The sequence below is a fragment of the Myotis yumanensis genome, unplaced genomic scaffold (assembly GCF_028538775.1).
Source record: "Myotis yumanensis isolate MYYU_CA2020_CCGP unplaced genomic scaffold, mMyoYum1.0.hap1 SCAF_3, whole genome shotgun sequence".
NCBI classification, from domain to species: Eukaryota; Metazoa; Chordata; class Mammalia; order Chiroptera; family Vespertilionidae; genus Myotis; species Myotis yumanensis.
Window position 1 is genome coordinate 172,743,381 of NW_027223754.1, and position 24,738 is coordinate 172,768,118.

Below are 24,738 nucleotides of genomic sequence, written 5' to 3' on the forward strand. Positions count from 1 at the left end.
TTCATATCCATGTTGTAGTACTTTTCTTAATAAATTGAAATTATTTATTTAAATACCCTTGATGCCTCTGCCTGTGCTGTCCGTTCGGTACCCACGAAGCACGTCTAGCTTTTCAACTCTAAATTAATTAAAATTAAATAAAATTAAAATTCAGTTTCTCACATTCTAGATGTTCAACAGCTACCACATATGGCCATGATATCGCAGAGTATAGATATTCAACATTTCCTTCATTTCAAAATGTAATACAGGACAGTGGTGCTGAGCTGTCCAATATTTCTATGTTGTAGGAATCCTGCCTTATCTCTCTTGCAGTTCTCCAGCACAAAGGAAGTACCCAGTAACTATTAAATCAACTAACTAATAAGCCAAACAATAAAAATGATTCATAAATTAGCCTTCAATAAGTATCTGGGATAAACTTTAAAACACATTAAAAACTTGCCTTACAGGGCAAAATTATGAAAGTTATGTGGAAGAAATTAAATTGAGTAGTCTTTTCAAAACACATGGCTGCACACACTGCTATATAGTCCAGTGTTGGTAGATTTTTTAAATACATAAACCCTCAGCAGCTTCCTGTCCACTGCCAAATAGAGAATGACCCCTCTCCCCTCAAAAAGAAAAAAAAGCTCCCAAGGATGAGTTTAAAATAAATCATGGCTGAGATTCGTTAGAAGGTTCCATTATACATTTTAATAAAAGGTTGTGATGAAGTGGTGAGTACATTCTGGCCTTTCCTCTCCCTCTTCCCTTGTACTCTGATCTTTACTTCTTTGTTCCTTTCCCTCTCCTTTTGGGTCCTCATGACTAAGGGAGTCCGACCCATGGGACCAGCCCCTATGGTGCTATCCTCATAGACCTCTCAACTCGGCCCATGCTGCTCTCCTGACCTAAAGTACCCCCCACCACTCAGAAGGAAATGCCTCCCTACCCTTCCTGACTCACTTTCCTATACACAGCTTTTCTTCTGAGAACCTTCTATCAGAGCAGGCATCCATCGCAGCAATGAGCACAACTATTTCAAAATATGAAGAATCTTTGTGTTCTGATCCGGACAGAAGTTTCCTCAGGGAAAGAACCTGACATGTGGAACCAGACCCTAATTCTGTTACTTAAGGGATGAGGCAACCTCTCTGTGCGTAAGTGTTCCTTTCCTAGAAAACTGAGATAAAGCACCTATCTCAAGAGATGTTTTGAGGAATATGTTTTTAAAGCCAAGTGAAGTATTTTACAAGTGAAGCGTGGCATCTATCAAGCACTCTAAGAAGTAATGCTATATATTTTTTAAATATTACTATTATGTCATATTCTAAAAATATATAATATATTAATTATATTATATTATATTATATTATATTATATTATATTATATTCCTGATGCACGAAATTCATGCAAGAGCAGGCCTTCCTTCCCTGGGCTGCCAGTACTGGCTTCCCTCTGACACCCGGGACCCAGGCTTCCCTCCAGCACCTGGGACCTGGGTTTCCCTCTGGCCACCAGCAGGCACCCAGGACCCAGGCTTCCCTTGCAGCCTCGGCTTCATCCAGAAGGTTGTCCGGAAGGACGTCTGGTCTAATTAGCATATTATGCTTTTATTATTATAGATATTATCTTAATATATACAAATCCAGGGGCTGTCACAACCGAAACAACCAGATGGACAACCAAACAGCAGGCTGCGTGGGGCGACCAGGCTGGCAGGGGGTTAGTGAGGGATGACCAAACAACTGAACAGCAGGCTGTGTGGGGCAACCAGGCTAGCAGGGGTGGGGGGGGGGCAATTAGGGGCTACCAGGCTGGCAGAGGGACAGTTTGGGGGTGACCAGGACAGAAGGGGGGCAGCTGGGGGCGACCAGGCCAGCAGGGAGGGCAGTTAGGGGCGACCAGGCCAGCAGGGGGACAGTTGGGGGCCACCAGGCTGGCAGGGGGGCAGTAAGGGGCAACCAGGCTGGCAGAGGGGGGCAGTTGGGGGTGATCATGTCGGCAGAGGGGGCAATAAGGAGCGACCAGGCCAGCAGGGGGGGGCAGTAAGGTGTGACCAGGCTGGCATGGGAGGGGGAGTTAGGGGCTACCAGGCCATCAGGGGGGGGCAGTTGGGGCTACCAGGCCATCGGGGGGGGCAGTCAGGGGTGACAAGGCCTGCAAGGGAGAGCAGTTGGGTGCGACCAGGCCAGCGGGGTGGGGGGGGGGGCGTTAGGGGCAATCAGGCTGGCAGGGGGGGCAGTTAGGGGTGATCAGGCAGGCAGGCAGGTGAGCAGTTAGGAACCAGCAGTCCCGGATTGCGAGAGGGATGTCCGACTGCCGGTTTAGACCTGATTCCCTGGGATTGAGGCTCAATTCCCTGGGATTGAGCCTAAACCAGCAGCCGGACATCCCCCAAGGGGTCCTGGATTGGAGAGGGTGCAGGCTGGGCTGAGGGGACCCCCTCCCCCGTGCACTAATTTCATGCACCTGGCCTCTAGTATTATATAAAATATACTAAAGATATAATGAAGAAAGATATAATAATGACAAGGATCTGTTTGGACCACAAGCTAATGGGAATATGAGATGTGGGACCAGATTTTAGGAGTCAAGCTGAGGCTAGATATATAAATTGGAGTGTAGTTCTATATAAGGTAATATTTAAAGCCAGGGTATTATGTGGGATTTGATAGAAAAGGTTAGAGAAAAAGAGATAAGGAAAGAAAAATGGAAACAAAGAATTTGGGGATCATCAATATCTAGGTTATATTATGTTATTATACTTTAAAACATTAAAACACAGCAAATGGTTTAAAATATTTGTTAAATAAGCAACATTAAAAATATATGTGTATATATTACCTGAAGTTAGAAGGAGATCTAAGGCCTTCAGTCCAACCATTGACAGGTTTATACTGGCATTATGAACTGTAAGCATTTTAATAATCAGTCTGTAATTAAAGAGAAATTGAGATCAGTGAAATATAATGCCCAGGTATTTGCTTTTTTTAGCTATTATTTTTATTCACCTATATTTTATTCATCTCATTGTATTTCATTCCCTATATTGAAGTTCATGTATTTTTTTCTTCCTATAAACCTGAGCCAGGCTTATGACAATTCAACAGGGAACCATTATGAGTCTCAATATAAAAGTTTTAACTTCTTCCTCAAAATATTCAAATTTAATTGTTAATGATTTTCTATATCTAAGATATGAAGATTTATATGCATCAAGAGATCAAGCCCATTTTTATATTATATAAACTTATGAAATACATGTAATGCATATTGATATCTTAAAATATCGAGAGATGTTATAAGGATGTTAGTTTGTGTATATAAATTAAGAATCCTTTGAATATATAAATTATTGATATTCAAAAAACTAGTGGTTTATATTAGTTCTATAATTTGAAAGTTCTATTTTTGAAAAAGAAATTGATATTTTACAATAGAAAGTGAACCTAGGATATCAGTAATATTCAATTAGTATTTATTAAATTTGAGTCTCTGAGTTATCAATTCTAAAATATGCAATCATTAGTCTATTCCAACCCAGTGTTGCTTGGCTTTCCATTGTTAGGTAGCATCCATAGCTTCATTTAGATCCAAGAAACTTGTTACATGGTCTCCAGTTGGTGAAGTGAGGAAGTGAGTGACCCCATACTTCAACACTGTGGATTCTCCTCCTATCCACACTACCCCTACCTCTCCCTACACCATTCCCTCTATTCAGAACTTCACCATCCAAGGGATTTCTTCTTCAATACTGTAAGCCTTTGAAGGGGAAAATCCTTGAATATAGGGAGAAATGTTTTACAATAATCTTTTGCTGGGAATAATCTAATATGCTCCACTATAGAGAACAATGTCTACCTTCTTCACACTTCTTCTTCCTAAAGGAGTGTAATAAACAATTGATGAATGAAGGGTAAATGAATGAATGATCAAATGTATGAATGAGTGACTGGATGAATGAGTGAACAAATAGCTCTTATTTTTCTAAATTTGCAGCTATCGCTGATACCAATAAACAACACAAAGATGTAAAATTTTCTTTTGCATATATTACATTTTTCACAAGCAAAATGCCATTGGGAACAATATGTATTCACTTCTCTATGCTAAAGGAAAGTCCCATTAAGAACAAAGAACACAAAAGTTAATGACAGGACATAGTTTTTAAATGTCACAAAAAAGTTATCCAAAAAGAATTTTCCTGGGAACAGATTTTCCTTTGGAACATTTTTTCTTAACTAATTATGGCTAAATAAGTGATTTCATCTACAAAGTAATTATGATGCAAACTGCAATAACATAGCTGGTAAAACAGCTATCAAGATAGGCTGCAGATGTGCTGCAAGGTAATTTCTTCTTTTCATTTTGAAAGCTGTGGTTTAAGCTCATTAAATATATATGTATGAGCATACATAAATGTACTTCTTAAAAACAGTAAAGCTTAAACTTCTAAATTACTGTTCAAACAACTAACTTCATTTCCCTCTTTTTAAAAACTAGTGGTTTGTATCAGTTCTATAATTTAAAAGTAAAAAAAAAGTCTCTTGGTTTGAATCCATAAGTAGTCATCAAAAATGTACAACTTAACCAATTGTACAACTGTATTGCTTATTTTATTAAAATAACCCCTGACATTTTACCTCAAATATTAGTTTTCTTATTCAATTAGATAATATACTTCTGAGCTGAAAGCTCTCTATAAGTGTAAATCATTGATGCCCTGGCCAATGCTTCCCAGTGGTTAGAGCATAAGCCCCACTGAAAGATCTCGGGTTCGATTCCTAGTCAAGGGCACATACCAGGGTTGCAGGTTCAATCCCCAGCCCCTGTTGGGGCATGTGTGGGAGGCAACCAATCAGTGTGTCCCTCTCACATCCATGTCTCTCTCTCTCCCTCCTTCCCTCCCTCCCTCCCTTCCACTCTCTTTAAAAAAAAAAAATCAATGGGGAAAAAATCCTCAGGTGAAGATTAACCCAAAAAAAGTAAATCATTGATTCAAGAAATAAATAACCTTGTATTTTAAATAATTTTACTAGATTGACTTGGATTACAAATACAATGTATCAAGAAAAGGGTTGTCATATGTATAGAGAAATACTTAATGCAGTTTTTGACACATCTGTCATACTTACTGGTGAATACCAAGGACTTCCCAATCACATCCAATGTCCTGGGGTCCCGTTAAGCTTTGCATTATATCTGGACAGATTTCTATTAATTTGCATAGAAGTGACCAACCCACCTGAAAGCAAGAAAGCCAAATAGTCACACTTTTTAAAACATGCTAATGGAACATTTTCAGTCAAACGTAAATATCTTCATTCCCAGGACAGGTGATTAGATTACTTTTAAATAGTTATGTTTAAACAAAATGATAATCTAACATGCTTCCTAAGAAAAGCAAGCAATGTACTTACAATACATCTTGTTCCAAAAATCATACCAGAAGGTCACACAAAAAATATTACATCTTTCTGAATGACAAAGGAAATGGACATGCCTGTTGTCTAAATATTAAAAAGAGTAAAACACAAAAAATAGTTCTCAAGGGTATGGCAAGATAATGAAGTGCAAGAAAGGCTATACTCAGGCCTCAGTATTATTTAGGTCATATCTACCTGACAATTTCTTCTAAATATTTTTTTAATAATAGGAAAAAATGAAGTGGCTTGGAATGGAGGATTAGGGGAAGTCGAAGATTTTTATGGCAAAGTGTGAGTTATCAGGAAAGACTGAATCCCAGGTAATGGACCTAGAAAAGCAACATCATTGTCTGATAACAATATAACATCTGTTCCAGAACAAAGAGAAAGATAATATAAGATAGAGAGAAGGCAGAAACTGTCCAGGGAACCCTCTAAATTTCTTTAGAACATTTAAAAAATGAGCTGATGATGTCTAGACATCAAAAATGTCCCTAGGCTCTTTCATATTTCCAAATGAAATACTGTCTTACCGATGCTTTATTTATTTTTTTTTTTTGGGGGGGGGGGGGGAGTGTTTTTCTTTTTATTGAATTTACTAGAGGCCCAGTACATGAAATTCATGCACTGGGAGGGGGTGTCCCTCAGCCCAGCCTGCACCCTCTCCAATCTGGGACCCCTCAAGGGATGTCCAACTACTAGTTTAGGTCCGATCCCACATCGGCCCTAAATTGGCAGTCGGACATCCCTCTCACAATCCGGGACTGCTGGCTCCCAACCGCTTGCCTGCCTGCCTGCCTGCCTGCCTAATTGCCCCTAACCACTTCTGCCTGCCAGCCTGATCACCCCCTAACATTCCCCTGCTAGCCTGATCAACACCTAACTTCTCCCCTGCCGGCCTGGTCACCCCCAACTGCCCTTCCCTGTTGGCCCGGTCACCCCCAACTGCCCTCCCCTGCTGGCCTGGTTACACCCAACTGCCCTGCCCTGCTGGCCTGGTCGCCCCTAACTGCTCTCCCCTGCTGGCCATCTTTTGGTGGCCATCTTTAACCACATGGGGGCAGCCATCTTATGCGAGGGCATAACAGTCAATTTGCATATTACTTCTTTATTATATAGGATTATATAGGATTGGAGTGACACTGGTTAACCAAATTATACAGGTTTCACATGCACAATTCTACAGCACATCATCTATACATTGTATGTGTGTTCACCACCCCAAGTCAGGTCTCCATCCATCACCATTTATCCCCCTTACACACTCCTCCATCTCCCCAATCACTACACTGTTGTCTGTGTCCATGCGTTTTTTCTCTCTCTTTTTTATTTTTTGCTCAGTCCCTCTGCCCCTCCAGCTCCTTAACCCCCACCCCTCCAACAGCTGTTGGCCTGCTCTCTATCTATGAGTCAGTCTGTATTTTGCTTGTTAATTTTATTCATTAGATTCCACATATGAGTGAAATCAAATGGCACTTGTCTTTCTCTGACTGGCTTATTTCACTGAGCATAATGCTCTCCAGGTCCATCCATGCTTTTCAAATATATCTTCATTCTAAGACTGGATGCATAAGTGGAACTGAGGGATGCAAAGAGTTGAATGACAAGGATGAGACATTTCTGTGCATCTAATAAGGAATAATGGCACAACATTCTTGTTTACAGGAATAAGGGGTATTTCACAAGATAAAAATAATTACACAAGATCTCTTTACCATATCATTTCTGGATTTTTTCTGGATTAAGCATGAATTGCTTTACTCTGTCATTACTTCCTTTTACATACTTTCAAATTACCCAAAAAGGCAGCAATTTCTGACAGTTATTTTTTTTCTATACTTAAGTAAGACACCCTCCTCCATATAAGCTGAATAGACATTGACAATGCAGCTGTCATAGAAACCGGCTATTTTTGTGCTTTCATAAAATACATTGAGACTTTTTCCCCAAGTATTTAAGAAAATAACATTTGAAACAGCTTCTGGTGGAAAATAAATCATTAATCACATAGGATGCTATATTCATTTCTGTAGCTTCATGGCTTTTTCAAGAAGAAAACCTGTTTTGTTTTGGTTGGTGAAGCAACAGCATCAGAAATTACTTTGCAAAAAGACTGAGGCAACTGGGCTGCTATGATTAAATAGAATTTGCTGGGCCTTAGCTGATTTGGCTCAAAGGATAGAGCATCAGCCTGTAGACTGAAGGGTCCAGGGTTCAATTCCAGTTAAGGGCACATGCCCAGTTTGAAGGTTCAATTCCCCAGTAGGGGGCATGCAGGAGGCAGCCGGTCAATGATTCTCTCTCATCATTGATGTTTCTATTTCTCTCCCCCTCTCCCTTCCTCTCTGAAAAAAATAAAAATATATTTAAAATAAATAAATAAAATAAATAGAATTGCTGGCCCTAAAACATGGGTAGCAAGTGATCTATTGACCTGTTCAATTAAAAGTTATCTGTCAAAGAGAGAAGGTTCCCATCCTACACAGTTATAATACAACTAGAGGCTCAGTGCACAGATTCGTGCACCAGTGGGTTCTCTCGGCCTGGCCTCTGACATCCCCTGACCAGATCTCTGACATCCCCTGAGAGGTCCTGGATGCAAGAGAGCGGTTCTTGTGTGATGCCCCTCAGAATCAGGCTCCCTCCTCTGATTCCCGGTGGGTCACCCAAGAACCGCAGCTGCTAAGTCACCACAGTTCAGCAGCTCCTGCGTTGCGTGTCTGCCTCCTGGTGGTCAGTGTGCATCATAGCTACCGGTTGAACGGTCAGATGATCAGATGGTTGCTTAGGCTTTTATATATATACTAGAGGCCCGATGCACAAAAATTTGTGCACTCCGGGTGGGGGGTCCCTTAGCCCGGCCTGTGCCCTCTCACAGTCTGGGACCCCTTGGGGGATGTCCACCTGCTGGCTTAGGCCTGCTCCCGGGGGGATCAGGCCTAAGCTGGCAGCCTGGGAGCCCTCGGGGGATGTCCACTTGCCAGCGGGGAGCAGGCCTAAGCTGCAGTTGGACATCCTTAGTGCTGCTGAGGAGGCGGAAGAGGCTCCCACCACCACCGCTGTGCTGGCAGCCATCAGCCTGGCTTGTGGCTGAGCAGAGCTCCCCCTGTGGGAGCGCACTGACCACCAGGGGGCAGCTCCTGCATTGAGCATCTGCCCCCTGGTGGTCAGTGTGTGTCAGAGTGACCAGTCATTCCCAGTCTTCCTGCTGTTAGGGTCAATTTGCATATTACCCTTTTATTATATAGGATATAGATCAAATTGGTAGTTTCACTTTATTATAATTAGTCTATAAACTCAAAGATCTAATTAATGCACAATGGGAAACAGTATAGAGGGTTAAAGAAAATTTTAGGCCCCTTCATTTACTTCACTCCCTTACTTCAAAGGTTGAAACTCTGTGGATAAAGACAAGTAATGTAAAATTGAGGAGCACAGAGAATAATTAGATGACTGGCAGGAAAAGAAAAGTAATTAGGACAGCTAGCCTAACGACCAATTCCTTAAAGGTTGTCATTTGTTAAGGAGCATGAATAAAATATGAAAAAACCTTGAAAATAAAAATTCAGAATCTGGATTATCATGCTAAATTAATTTTTGAAACAAACATTAATATTTTATTATGAAGAGTAATTTACCTGAACTCCTTTAATTCATCATTAAGAGCTTTTCATTCAGCACTCCCAGCTAATTCAACATACAAAGCATGAAAGGATATCTATATTAATTGCAAAAGTAATATAAAAAGACGTGAAGAAAAAAAAAACACTTTCTTTTAAGTGGAGTATTAAACTATCAGGGAGAGACCCCTTTCTGCAGTCCTTTGATAAGACCGATGATAATTAAAATTGATAATGTCATTGTGTCTAGAGTGGCCACAATATTTGCGCCAAACGGCTGTGATTTTTTACTTGCACGAAAAGCTTGTTAATTCAGACAGCTAGTGGACTGTCTGATGGGAAGATATTCTTTTTTCTTTTTTTAAAAATACATTTTATTGACTTTCTACAGAGAGGAAGGGAGAGAGACAGAGTCAGAAACATCGATGAGAGAGAAACATCGATCAGCTGCCTCCTGCACATCCCCCACTGGGGATGTGCCCGCAACCCAGGCACATGCCCTTGACCGGAATTGAACCTGGGACCCCCTAGTCCACAAGCCGATGCTCCATCCACTGAGCCAAACCGGCCTCGGCGGGAAGATATTCTTAAGTATGTGGAGACTTGAGTTCTGGCTCTGTCACTGCTTAGGCAGTTCCTAAAATAAAGAATTAGGTGGTGGGTTTGTCCCAGGCTCCCCTTGGTTCTCAAGTCTAGCACTGCCTCCTCTGGACCCTGCAGACCAAAGCCCAGCCCACCCAGGGTCCAATTGTTCTGAGTGGCACCCAACAGATGTGGCTACACCAAGCACAGAATTCAAGGAATGGAGGGTGTGAGACAAGGACTTCTGAACACCAAAGAACAAGCTAGTAAGAGGGGATGATGTGGGTGGAAAGCTCAAAGGGCCAGAGCTGAAAAATGACTCATATTTCATGGACGACATTCAGACACTGGATGCTAAAAAGAACAGTGTCTTTATCATGCCTCCATTTTTTCATAGCTTATTAGCTGACAGCCTGAACGTCAATAGTCAGATGGTAAATATTTCAGATGGAAAAACAAAAGTAACTATTTATCCCAGATATAAATGTCCTTACATAAAAGAAGCTAGGTATATGTTCATCCAAGAGAGACTAGCTGGATAAAGAGATAGGCAGGAGATAGAGATTAGAGATACAGATAATTCTTACAGCTGTCTAGCCTCACAAGTAGGTATTATGACTGCACCTCAATAGAGTTCAAAGCTCAATTCTCTTTCACTCAGGACCTTACATGCAAATGACAACACTGATTTCAGTTCTCTAAATCTCTAAATCTACAAAGGAAGTTAACAGGTTAGGAGGTATTTGTTTTGACTGGTTATCATCCTTAATTATCTCCTTAGGGCTCCTTTTTTTAAAAAATATATATATCTAATAGATCTAGCGAATTTCTGGCTTTCCAATGGTGCACATTCTAAGTTTCACTTCTACATTCATTTTTATGTGAAAACAGTTGAAAAGTATAAATCTGAGCTTATAGAGGAATCATAAACCATGACTTTATTTAGATACTACAAGATATACTACAACTAAAGACAGAAATCTGCCTTTAAATTTAAAAAAGCTTAACCCTCTTGAAAATTTGTGAGTTACCTCATTTTACTAATTTATTATTAATTTTATTACTGTTAATTGTTCCCTTTTCGCAAATCATTCACAATGCTGTCATCTGGAGCCTGCTGTACATTGGCAGGATTGTTGGGATAACTTTTACTTAAATACTGATGAACTCAGATAGCCAATAACAGAACTAAACCTCAGCCTATTATTATTCACCTCCCCCCACCACCCATATTGTCAGTCAACTGTATAAAGTTACTTCTTAAAGACAATTAGAGAGCACAGTTAGGGTGTCCTTTGACACCGTTAACTTTTGATAATGATTTGACAGTCCTTCTCCATCTTAAAATCACAGTCAGGATTTATCAAGCCAAATCTCGGAAATGACTCATAGCTCTAGGTATGCAAAGCTGACAGGAAAACATCCCTTTCCAAAAAGAAGGGGAAATAAGCGACATGAAAACTTTACCTGCTGCACGCAGGCCACTCTCACATAGGAGTCCAAGACGATCAACAGAGGCACGTGGACATTTTTGCCTTGAAATAACTTGGCGGCTGGAAAAGAAGGGGGTGGGGGCAGAAAAAACAGCAAAGTCACCATTCACAGTGGCACCCCCTTTCAGTCTGAAAAGTGGGGAGAAAGCAAAAGGAGTCACCGCAAGCCCTTCCTAGAACTCTCAGCTGCTTTCTGCGCTAAGGAGTGGAGTTCGTGGTTTCCCAAGAGTCCAGGTTTGCGCAAAGAGCGGAGGAGAAAGTTTGCCAAAGAGGAGCGGGGGTTGGGAGGGAGAGAGGGAGAGAGAAAGGAACGGTTGCAAATGATTACCGTGGTCAGCGTAGGTGAACACCTGCATATCCTCCAGAATTTGGACCAGCGTCTCTATCTGCTTTCCTTCCTGGAGATTGTTCAGCCTGACTATCAACTTCTTCAAAGTTTCCTCGTCCTCCTCCTCGCACCCCTGACAGCTGCCACTGGCCATGATGGACCCCGCGCCCAGCAGGCCTCCCGTCCTGCGCCAAGGCCAGCTGCTCCCGGCCGCTGCTCCCAGGCCGCTGCTCCGGGGCGAGCACAGCTCACTGCCCGCAGCCAGAGCGCCCCGCACGCCCCATGCGCACCCACTCCCGCCTGTTTATGCCGAGGGCGGCGACTCCCCACCCAGCTCGCCCTGCCCTCCCTGAGCCTCCTCCTCCTGCTTCCTCCTCCCCCACCCAGGCCCCAAAAAGGAGCTCAGTGGCCTGCGAGAGGCTCGCCGAGGCTGGGCGCCCAGCGGAACCGTGGCGAGCAGCGCAGACACGGCTTGAGCGGGCGCCCGGCCTGGGTGACCCTGACCGTGACCCCCTCTCGGGCCAAGGCGGACCGGATCCCAGTGGCAGGGGCGCAGCGCGGCCCGGAATCGCGCTAGAAACTGACTCAGCGGACCCGGCCCGCCAAATCCCCAGGCCTGGAGCCCAGCAGAGGCCAGAGGAGGTGCGGGGTCTGCCGCTGGGCAGGCCACTGGCTCCAACCCGCCAGCCTGGGCTCCCTCAGCCCCGCGGAAGGTCTGGGAATTAGGAAGAGGAAAAATGAAAGCTGCCTCCTATCTCCAGATCTAAGAATAGAAATCTGGGCGTTGGGAAAAGAGGACACCGCCCAGCTGGCCCCTTTTTGGAAAACATTCTCTTTAGAGTTCCCCCTGTAGGAAGATGAGTAATTTCCCCTCAAGGATGGAGAGAGATTTTTGCAAAAAAATAAAATAAAATAAAATAATTTTGCAAGCCATCTGAATACTTTTCTATGGTCGCTGCAGCCCTTTGTAAGGGAAGAAATTTTTTTAAAAAAATGTTTTCCCTTTTAGTTATTTGAAGTTCTGTTGGCTAAAAATCCACTAAAATTAACTTTTAAATTTTTGAGTTTGCACTCAGGAGAATCCTGATCATTGGGGTACAAGAGAAACACAAGGTAACCTGAAGTGAAAAGGTGAGAGATGCAAACCTTAATAAACATTGTTCTTTTGGTATTCAAAATTATGAGTATGCCCTGCTAGAACCCTAAAGTTAAAAGAAAAACAGTAGGAAACACTGTAACTGTAAACCAGGCTAATTAAGGCATCTATTGCCTTCAGATGGTTTGTCCTGCGGGTCATTTACAAAATAGAGGATTGGACTGGGAAGTTGAGTATTTCACATTTGTTTTCAATTCTGTTACCTCATCCTGATGGCAATGCTAAAATGGATAAGCCTGCTACTTATCTTTCGTTTACTAATGAAGCAATGGAGATGTGGAGGTGATAAAAGAGCATCCGTGGAGTAGCACAGATAAGTTGAGGGCCGTGACTTAAACCCAGGCAGATTGCCTAAAGCCCACCTGAAGGTTCTTTGCACTCTACCACTTTAATCAAGATGAGCAAGATTGGTTGCTGGGGAGCACACAAGACTTGGTTGGAAAGTTTGTAAGGAGGACATTCCAAGAAAAGGAAAGTGCTGAAGGCGGCATACCCTGTTTATTGGAATTCCAACTTAGGGGAGTGCCGAAGGCGGTGCCCCTAATTATTCCTTGAACTTTCCAAACAAATCTGTGTATGTGCAGACCCCCGGATGTTTACTGGAATCCTTATGCTTAATCTTTAGGTGTCCTTGCTTAAAGGACATTGCAGACACATGTGTCCTTTCAATATTACTTACCCTACTGATTGTATCTAACAGATAAACTTTATCTCAAATTGCTGTTACAATAAAAGCCTAAAGAGGCAGGCAATCCAGGCTGTCTGGTTCCTTTAGCCAGGCAGCCCCTTAGCCCTCTCTTTCACAGAAAACATTGTGTCAGAGCAATCCATTCATCCATAGCAGGGTCTGCTGGTCAGCCCCAACAGTTGGTAAGAGTGGAAATTTAAATTCAACCTGGATATCATGAATGTATCTTGTTGTCCTAAAGACTTTTTATCTTTTACAGATGCATACTAAAATATTTGCAATTGGAATGCTAGAATGTTTAGAATTAACTTCAAAGTAATCCAGGGTTGGGAACACAGTGAAATGGAAAGAAGTGGAGATGAAACAAAACCAACTTTTGAATTGATAATTGTGGGAAGGAAAGTGATGGGTTCATGTAGTCTAATGAACTATTTCCTCTGCGTAAAATATTCCATAATGAAAACTAGACAAAAAAAACTCTCAGCCTTGTCATCTTTATTGTACTTGCAGTATATCCTTTCCTTTCTGTTTTCTGAACATGTTTCAACTTCTAACTAACAAATCAAGCAATCCTAATAATTCTCCCTGTCATGCCTCCTTCCCAAAGTTCCTCTGCATCAGTTTCTCCTTCCCAGTCTCCTGGATTATTATCTTGCAAAAAATCAAAACCTAGCTTCCTCCCAAAGAGAACTAAATCTAAGTAAAAAGGTGTCCCCTCCTTTCCTCAATTCATTCATCCATCTATTATCTATTTATTGTCCACTATCTGTTAGCCAGACTGGGAGTAAGCAATATAGGAACCCGAATTCTCTGTTGGGAGCACTCTCCCACACTACTGCAGTCAGAGGTCAAAGTATCCTCTTAGCTTTCAGAAATGTTTCATTGATTGACTAAAATATAAGACATTCATGCTTCAGGTAATTAACAAGACTGAAAAGGAAGGATACAGAGACAAATTCACGATCCAGGTAGTGTTCAGTGGAGAATTAAATAGTGCCAGAACACTTGGCTAATTTCCTGAGAAGAAAAAAAAATAAAATGGACATTGCTAATTATAGCAAAGGCCCAAACAAATTCCAGATGGGTTAAAGTTAAATGAAAATGATTTTAAATAGAAAATATAAATTAGTATTTATTTAATCTTGGCAAAGGAAACATAAAAGCTAAGAAACCACAGAAGAGTAAGTATATGTGATTCCACAAACATTTAAATTTTCTGCAGTCAAGGAAAAAATAAATGAAACAAAAGCAAATGAAAAACTGAACAAGAAAAAGGTTGCAATACATATGGCAAAAGTTAAGTAACCTTGATCTCTCAAAAGTTCTTACAAGTTATTGGGTAGGGGAGACACTCTACAGATACCCCAGGAGAAAAATGGGTGAAAGTTTTGAATAGGAAATTTGCTGTGAGTGGACAATAAGTATAAGAAAAGTATGTTCATATACAGTATGAATAGAGTATGTTCAATATATAAAATTTGTGTACCTAAACATCAATAACAGTTATAAAATGTAATTTTATGTGTTTTATGTGTGAATACAATAAAAACAATGAGACAAAATTAACCCCACAAAATATTTTCAAAATATTTTATGAAGGAATTATTAAACTATATTAAAAGGTACTAACAAGATGCAAATAAATAGGCCATATTAATTAATGAAATAAAACACACAAAAAATGTCAGTTCTTCATAAAGTAGTACAAAACAATGCAAATCCAATGGAATCCTCAGCAAAAAAAAAAAATTATGTAGATTTCAACAAGCGTGGAGAACCTAGAATAGCCAAGACATTATTGAAGAAAAACAAAGCGAAATAACAGCCCAATTAGACATTGACTCAGGGGTCTCTACTAGGGTTTATCAATTTCCACAGGAAGAAAAAGTACCTGATGATGTCTTTCTGTAAATTAGAAAAATGTGCCCCTCCTTGCAGACAGACAGAGCCCTATGCCAGGGTGTACAAAGCAGGAGGTAGATTTCAGGCACCACCTGTCACTTCAGCTTGTTGGTCATGTGGATTATAGAGAGCAAGAAAGAGGGCCTTTAAGTCCACGGGCACATGGATCTATGCCAAATTTTCCATGCTCTCTGGGAGAAGGCTTCTTGGAAGAGAGCCATCCAGACTGCTCCTGATTTCCTCTGTCTTGAATTTTATATATTTTTTAAGTGTTCCATGATCAATTATGCGACACCCTCAAAACCAGAGCCAAATCAGAGTAAACAGAACTGGAAGTACTACAAGATATCTGAAACAGTTTAGGTCAATTCCAAAAGAAAAGGATCAGAAAGGGAACATTTTGATAGAAAACTAGAATAAAAATGTATTGACAGTTAAGGCAACCATCTTCTCTAAAAGGCATATCAATTTAGCCCTATTCATTCAGTAAATACTTATTGATTGATCACCTACTGGATAGTTATGAGCTAGTGAGATTAGTGCCTTTTCTTCTAGTATCTACTGCCAAATATTGCCAAGATGAGAAGTTTACTTAGAGAATAATAGAATAGAATGAATAGGAAGGATACTCAAATATGTCAGTCTCTTGCTGACAAATTTCTTCTGTGACTCCATCCAATTGCTGAAAATTGACAGAAATAAACTGGAAAAGTTTATACTATGTTTAACATAGAAGGTAACATTAATGTGTTAAAGTCTTTTAAGAAGGAATTTTTAGAAGTTGAAAATCGGATAAAGGCCCTGGCCAGTGTTTTTCAGTGGTTAGAGCATCAGCCTGCCCACCGAAGGGTCAGGAGTTCCATTCCCCACCAAAGGGCACATGCCTGGGTTGCGGGTTCCATCCCCAGCCCTCCTGGTCAGGGTGGTGCTGGAGGCAACCAATCCATATGTCTCTCTCACAATGATGATATTCTCTCTTTCCCTCTCTCTCTCTTTCTCTCTCTCTCTTTCTCTCTCCTCCCTCCTACCCTTCCACTCTCTCTAAAAATCAATGGAAAAATTATCCTCAGGTGAGGATTAAGAAAAAATTCCTAAATTAAAATTTTAAAATTGGATAAAGGAATCAAGGAATGCCTTGAGAAAAGATGTATAAAGAATCAAGGAATATTCACCTTTATTTTTCTGATTTGAAGAATAAACAGAAGAAAATGACAGAGGACATTTTCATACAACAGGTTAGTACAAATGTTGCAACTGAAAGATGTCTCAATGCTAAAAAATAATAATTAATTAATGCCGACCTCCTTTAGAAATGTTTATAGCAAGCTCTCTAGACACGAGACTAAAAAAGGAAGTCACAGGGGACCCTTGCAATACAAAATTACACAGTTCACCATATTCCGTAGTAGAGGTCTTGCAAAATAAGAGAAATAGAAAAGATGGAAAAGGTAACAGAAGTCTACTGGCTGCTAAAGCTAAATCGGGTTTTTTTCATTGTTATACATCAGTGGTTCTCAACCTTCCTAATGCCACGACCCTTTAATACAGTTCCTCATGTTGTGGTAACCCCCAATTTCATTGTTACAAATTGAACATAATTAAAGCATAGGGATTAATCACAAAAACAATATGTAATTATATATGTGTTTTCTGATGGTCTTAGGCAACCCCTGAGAAAGGGTTGTTTGACCCCCCAAAGGGGTCGCGACCCACAGGTTGAGAACCGCTGTTATACATTCTATATACATACACACATACACACAACACACACAACACACACACACACACACACACACACACACACACTTTCTGTCTATAAATTATCCCAAAGAGTAACAACTTTTTTCAAAGGTTAGAATCTTAAAGTCCTGAGCACTTGCTACAGCAGAAAGAAGAGGGAAAAAGAGAAACCATAGCTTTCCAGTGTCGAACGAATAACCATGAGAGAGCGACAGTGCTTCACTGGAATGTGATTTTTTTGTGCTTCTGGCTCATGGGTATTATGTCAACATCCTGGGTGGACTCAATGCCATTTTCCTCAGTGTTCAGCAAAGATTGTGTAGGCCAGGAGGGATTTCGTGCATAGTTTTAAATGGCTACATAGAAAATAAAAGGGGGGACGGGCAATTGGAAATAAAAGGAGACAATTTATGAGCATCTATGAATCCTACCTTATGCAAGATATGTTACATATAAACTTGTTTAGACACAAGAACCCTAAGAGGCTGCTATAATCATTTTGTTAAAAAAAATAGTGTTAGAAGAGTTATATATTGCCTAAGTAAGAGGTGGAGCTGGGATTCAAACACATAACTATATAATTTTGAAACAACTCTGACCAAGAAGGACTGGGCCATTACAGGCATCATTCTGTGGATACAGAGATACACCAAGCACTGTGGCAGGTATGGGACCCAGAGTATAACAGCAACGGTTGTTAGGATTTGCTTTGGCTCAGAGCATAATGAAACCAGAAGTATGAGTCTCTCTCACTTTAACTCATCACTTAAAAATAACATGAGAAGACTTCTTTTCAAAATTGAGAACTAAATTTGGGTTCCTACACAGTTAAGTGACACACCATAAAAGGTAAACCACATTTTGTTGGCCAGACTAGGGGTCCACGGAGATGCACCACAAACAGCCATTTTCGGGAGTTGTCACCCCCGGCTTGGGCCAACATGGGGCCCTTCATGTTCTTCCAGACATGCCTGGGTCCACAGGAGGTATATCGTATGTGCCCCCAAATATTCTTTTGGTTACCAAGTAGAAACTAACTTTACTTTTTTCTGCTCTGCATTGATTGGATTATAAACTCCGTGATTTTCTCACTCCTGTGCCCTCAGAGTTTAGCCCAAGTTCCTTAATTCATGAAGATAGTCAATGAGTATTTCATAAATAGGGAATTGTGGGGAAGCATGAGACTTGGTTGGAAAGCTTGTAAGGAGAATATTCCCAGGAAAGGGAGGGGTATAGAAGGCCACCTGCCCTGTTTATCAAATTCCGACTTAGGGAAGACTTAGGGAAGTGTCAAAGACGGCACCCCTACTTATTCCTTGACAAGTCTGTGCATGAGCAGACCCCTGGTGTTTACTGGAATCCTTATGCTTAATCCCTGGATGCCCTTGCCTAGAGGACAATGTAAACACATGTGTCCCCCCAAGATTACTCACCCTACTGATTGTATCTAAAAGATAAACTTTATCTCAAACTGTAAAAAAAGCCTAGTGAGGCAGGCAATCAGGGTCTGCCTGGCTCCTTCATCCAGGCCATCCCTTAGCCTTCTCTTCCACAATGAAACAGTAATCATTCATCAGTCGCTCAGGGTCTGAATTGCCCCTGTTTCTGTCACAGCAAAAGCAAGATGACTACAGCTGACCAACAATTTGTTTAAGCACAACAACCCTAAGAGGCTGCTATGAGTCCTATTTTTCAAGAAATAGTGTTAGTGCCCTAATTGGTTTGGCTCAGTGGATAGAGTGTTGGCCTGCAGACTGAAAGGTCCCAGGTTCTACCCCAGTCATGGGGTTCTACCCCATGCCAGCGTTGCAGGCTCAATCCCCAGTAGCGGGTGTGTAGGAGGCAGCTGATCAGTGATTCTCTCTCATCATTGATGTTTCTATCTCTTTCTCCCTCTCTCTTCCTCTGTGAAATCAATAAAAATATATTTTTTTAAAAAAAGAAATAATGGCCCTGACCAGCTTGGCTCAGTGGATAGAGCGTCAGCCTGCAGACTCAAGGGTCCCAGGTTCGATTCCAGTCAAGGGCATGTACCTTGGTTGCGGGCACATCCCCAGTGGTGGGTGTGCAGGAGGCAGCTGATCGATGTTTCTCTCTCATCAAAGTTTCTAACTCTCTATCCCTTTCCCTTCCTCTCTGAAAAAATCAATAAAATATATATTTTTTTAAAGAAATAATGTTAGAAAAAATATATATTGCCTAAATAAGAGGTGGAGCTAGGCAATTACTTAGGCAATATATAAGGCGGAGGGCTCCATTCCCCCCACCCAATGACTGAAGCCAGGGAGACCAAACCCAGTTCCTCCAAATCTGTCCTTGCATGTAGCCAGATTCCGCTGATGCCAAAGATGCTGCTGCCAAAGCTGCTGGTGCCCTCTGTATGCCATGACTACCTCACAGTGATGTCAATGATATGCTGATGTTAGTTTTCATTTACCTAATTTCTGCAGTCCTCTTGTTTCATGTCTCAGGCTAGAGGACAATCTATATGACAGATACTGTGCTATTCTCAGAAATACCTCCTCACCCCTCTGAATTTTGTCCCATTGTCTTTGAAATAACCATGTCTCCATAATTCTTTTTTCCTCTTAGAATAACCATTCTTAACTGTATTATATATGTATTTGTTATCATACACAAGCCTATCACATACATGCATACTAGTATGTATGTATATATACATATATAATACATAACAGCATATGTAGTACATATTGCCTGTTTATTATCTATAATAATAAAAGTGTAATATGCTAATTAGACCAGATGTCCTTCCGGACGATCTTCTGGACAAAGCCAGGGCTGCGAGGGAAGCCTGGGTCCCGGGTGCCAGAGGGAAGCTGGTGCTGGCAGCCGGGGGAAGGAAGGCCTACCATTGCATGAAGTTCATGCATCAGGCCTCTAGTATAGTACATATTATATTACATACCATATAGTATACATATTATATATTGAAATATAATTGAAACACTTATGTTACATAATTATATATAGTTTGTTATATTATAATGTATAATTATATATTTTCATATACGTATATATTTATAGAGGGTGAGGCAAAGTAGGTTTACAGTTGTGATTAAGCAAAACACAGTTTATTATTGTACTAGAGGCCTGGTGCACAAACTCATGCATGATTGGGGTCCCTCAGCCTGGCTGGCAATCAGGGCCAATTGGGAACATCTCACCTAGTCCAGGGGGAGGGACTGCAGGAGCTCGGCTGGCCACAGGAGGTTGGCTGTGGGATCATACTGACCACCCAGGGGCAGCTCCTACATTTAGCTTCTGCCTCCTGTGGTTACTATGCATCATAGTGACCGGTTGACCAGTCATTTGGTCCACCAGTAATAATGGTCGCTTAGGCTTTTATATATATAGATTATTATTTAGTAGAGGCCCAGTGCACAAAATTCGTGCACTCAAGGGGGTCCCTCAGCCCGGCCTGCACCCTCTCACAGTCTGGGAGCCCTCGGGGGATGTCTGACTGATGGCTTAGGCCCTCTTCCTGCGGAGGGTGGACCTAAGCCATTAGGTGGACATCCTTAGCTTTGCTGTGGAGGCGGGAGAGGCTCCCACCACCACCGCTGTGCTCGCCAGCCGTGAGCCCTGTGGGAGCACACTGACCACCAGGGGGCAGCTCCTGCGTTGAGCATCTGCCCCCTGGTGGTCAGTGCACATCATAGTGACTGGTCGTTCCACTGTTTGGTCAATTTGCATGTTAGCCTTTTATTATATAGGATTATTATTTGTGGGTTTTTTAATTGATTTCAGAGAGAGGGAGGGAGGGAGAAAAGCATCAATGATGAGAGGAAATCATTGATTGGCTATTTACTGCACACCCCCTACTGGGAATTAAGCCTGCAACCTGGGCATGTGCCCTGACTGGGAATCAAACCATGACTTCCTAGTTCATAGGTCAATGCTCAATCACTGAGCCACACCAGCTGGGCTATTATTGTATTATTTTTCATACAAACAACTGTAGGCCTACTTTTGCCAACTCTGTATGTATGTGTGTGTGTGTGTGTGTGTATATATATATATATATATATATATATATAAACTTTATATATATGAAAAGGAAAGAGAGGGGGAAAAAAATCTTCAAATGAAATTAGTGGGTTTGGGGTTTTAATTTCCAGAAGTTCCTTTGTTCCTTTCCAGAAATTGGTGCTCACCTTAGCTCGTACTTGAGGGAAGTAGTTCTGATCTATGGCCATCTGCATTAGCTCTGAGCCTGTATTTAACACTACTTACATCCTAAACCATCTGGCCCAAATCATCACCGGGTAAGTCAAAAGGAAGCAGGATTTTGTCATTTTCATTGTTGCTGAAAATTACCATATTTTGGAGTTTTGCTCTCAGTATTTTTCCTTCCACTTCCCATTTCTAACTGATTATTCATGACCTGTGTTTTTCTTGCTCAAGATTTATGGGGCTCCTAGAGAAGATTCTTTCCCAGCTTATGTTATTCTAAGGCCTATCCTATTTGAATGGATAAAGCTGATTGCCAATAAAAATGAGGTGCTATTTGGTGGAGAGAGGAAATGGGAGTCAGGGAGGTAAGATTTTTTTTTTCTTAATGTCGTAGCTGAGGATGAGAGAACTGCAAGAGATGAGGCAGTGAGGCTGCAAAGCAAAGTCCTTCCAGATACATAGGAAGGCTGGGCTTTCCTCGGAGTCTTCTCGGAAGCAGCTCAGATCCCTGAACCCTTAAGTAGCCCAAAAGCAGAGATGGGCGGGACTTCTGCAGGCTTGGACAAAAGCAGGACCAGAGAACCCTGCGGTCCTTTCAGCCCTTTTCTGAATTCCATATAAGCCTCTCTGATTCGCTACAACCTCAGGGGAGGATCCAGAGACTGAATTTCCTGCCACACAGTAGAATTCGGCTGATTTGACGAAAATAAAGATAGCAATAATGTTTAGACAATCAAGTGCGCCATCTGAGATATGGTTCTGTTGGTAAGACTTTTTAAAATTTTAAATAAAAATTATTTAATGTTTCCTCAATGAACTCATTCATTCAAGAAATATTGATTGAAGGACTTCTAAGGGCAAGACATTCAGGATAAAATGGTGAACAGGAGAGACATGGCAGAGGTTGCAGCCGAGCAGCCGGATAAGCTAGTAAATGGAATGAATACAGTATGCTAAGAACATTGACAGGGTAAGTTAAGTTTATTAGGGGAGAAATAGACGATCACTTAGCTGGGACGTGGGGAGTCAGAGAAGAGATTATTCATCCAGGAACAGGCCTGGAGAGGAGTGAGTGCAGTGAATACTGGAGACAGCAAGATAAATATGGACTTCAAGGTGGGCTGTGGCTACAAATGAATCCAAGAAGACCATCAAAGTCCAAGTCACTGATGGCTTTGGAGGCCACGTTAAAGGACTTGGGCTTTTCATAAGGGACTGCTCAAACTTTTCATATCTAATACAAAACTTAATTAAGCTTCTAAAGTTTTCTTTTTTCCATTGCATTTTGCATACATAGTGGCTACAGCTACTGATTTGGTAGGAGTCACCTCTCTGATTTGTGAATTTGCTGGTTTGGATCTTTGTTTCTCTCAGAGCTGTACTCTGCAGTAAGCCCTGAAAGGAGGTTTTAGGGGTGAAATAGGCAGGTTTAGGAAATTTTAGGAATTAAGGGTCCATGGAAAAAAACACAGGGCTACAGAGCTACAAAGGGTACATTTCCATAGAATAAGGGAGCTGGGAGCTGCAGAAGGTATACATTTACAGAATAAAGGGAAGGAATTCCCTCATTAAGAGAAGGAAGAGGAAAGCCCAAAGGGAATTGGGAAAAAATAAGGGAGAAGAAGAGGAGAACCTCACATATCTCATGTGAGGTTTGAGTGCTGAAGTTGCTATAGTGACCAATCAGAGGGAATAGTGACCAATCAGAGGGGATATGAAGGCACAAAGATCTGCATCCTTTATAAACCGTAGAGAAAAGGGACTTGTGGGACTCTTTCCCCCTCTCCACATGGGAGTCTGTGCTTGTTTCTCAATAAATTTCCACCTCTTACTATACTACCTTTCATCCGTGGTTTCATTCTTCAACTCCACCAGGACAAGAGCCCAGAACCATCCTGCCCAGAGGAACACCACACGTTCCAGTCCAACTTTCCTGTAGCACCGTGAGAGAAGTGTTATGAGTTTAATGAGAAAAGGGCTGTTTCCAATCTGTTACCTGCAAACAGCCCTCTGTGCACAGGAATCCTTCGCCTCTGCCTGGCTTCCTTTGTTGCAATATCAAACATCCCCAGGATTGCAGCAGCTCAGGCCCACTTCTGTCTGAAATAAGGAAGGGGAAATTTACTTCTACTTTCAATATAGCTTTATATCATCATCCTTTAATACTTCAGTTCTGAAAGTGAGCCCATATTCAAAAATTAGCCAGATGAACTAAGCTACTAGATGAGGCGCAAGTCTTAGAACCCACCCAGAACTACACAGGTCCAGGCAACAACGTGAGGCTCACCACCGGCGGGTGATTTGCTCAAGGACAGAATAAGATAAGGCTTCCTAAAGTGAAAATTGGATATGGCCATATTGAAAAGAAAATGCCTTTCCACACATTTGGAAAATTAAAGAGAGCTTAAACATTAACTTTGGAGTCACTGGTTCAAACACAAGGAGTGTTGCCTTGCCCATAGCTAAAAATTTCCACTTTGCAAGGGCTGGAAAAATTCCAGTGAATGCTTTAACCTGTTCAAGGAGCTTGGATGAACAAACCATTATTATGTAGCTGAGTTTATATTCAGGCTCCACTAACTCTCCTTAGGTGGTGCTCCTGGGCAAGAAAGGTGTACAGCTCTACATGGGGACTCTCCAGTTCGCCTGCTCACAGCCAAACAGGCAATTTAAAAAAAAAATCATCAATTGAACAACTACCATGCAAGCACATAGGCTGTACTGAGGAAGCTAGGGAGGAGCTGGGAGAAGTGGCAATGAAGCTGAGAGTGAGCAAGGCTTACACATAGACTCAGAAAAGCACACCTGCAAGGTGAGATCCTCATTTTTGTAAAAAGCAACCAATGAAGAAAAAATAGAACTAGGCAAAATACACTATAATTTATAGAATGTTAATCAAGGAACATGAAAATTTGCTCATTCTCTCAAGTAATCTTAGAAATGCAAACTAAACCAACAACTGAGATACAATTTTCTTCTATAAACCTCACAATACTTGATAATACGTTTGTGTTAAAAGCTCTGAAAGTATTCATACACTTTATTTCAATATTTTTACCTTTAAGTTCTAATATCAAACAATAATCATAGAAATGCAAAGATATAACTATATCATTGTTAAACATGTATGCTATCAACTGACAAATGGATAAACAATAGGTTATATATCTAATGGAATAAAGTTCTAATACATGCCACACCATAAATGATCCTTGACAACATAATGGTAAATGAAATAAGCCAGCCACAAAAGACCAAGTAGAGTAGTGGGGCTGCTTAGAATTTGGGGGTGGGAGGTAATAGGGAGGCGTAATGGTAACTCAAGGGAACAAGTTTTCTTTTAAGATGATAAAAATATTCTAAAATTAACTGTTACTAGTTGCACATATTTGTAAATATACTAAAAACCATGGACTCATATACACTTTAAATGGATGAATTGTATGCTCTATGAATTAAATCTCAATAAAGCTTTCAACAAAACATGTGTAATAGCAAATAAAAAAGATAAAAAAACTAATATTGAAAACATTTGAAATGCTTAAACAATATCATGGTACTGTTGTCAGAGAAGTGTGCATGATCTTTCTCCATTGCTGGTGCGAGTGAGGTCCTTGGGG

At 41.2% G+C, this 24,738-nt stretch overlaps 1 protein-coding gene across 3 annotated transcripts in view; it reads right to left on the reverse strand.

The window, feature by feature from the left end:
* LRRK2 (leucine rich repeat kinase 2) overlaps nt 1–11,745 on the reverse strand; it is a 128,971-nt gene extending 117,226 nt beyond the window's left edge. For all 3 annotated transcript variants that reach the window (XM_070410425.1, XM_070410426.1, XM_070410424.1), the window contains exons 1-4: nt 11,436–11,745; nt 11,082–11,167; nt 5,122–5,231; nt 2,831–2,919 (exon numbers count right to left, since the gene is read on the reverse strand). In XM_070410425.1, the coding sequence (XP_070266526.1) occupies nt 2,831–2,919; nt 5,122–5,231; nt 11,082–11,167; nt 11,436–11,589 (439 nt within the window). In that variant the 5' untranslated portion in view covers nt 11,590–11,745. The remainder of the gene's footprint in view (nt 1–2,830; nt 2,920–5,121; nt 5,232–11,081; nt 11,168–11,435) is intronic.
* Between the last annotated feature and the right edge of the window lie 12,993 nt (nt 11,746–24,738).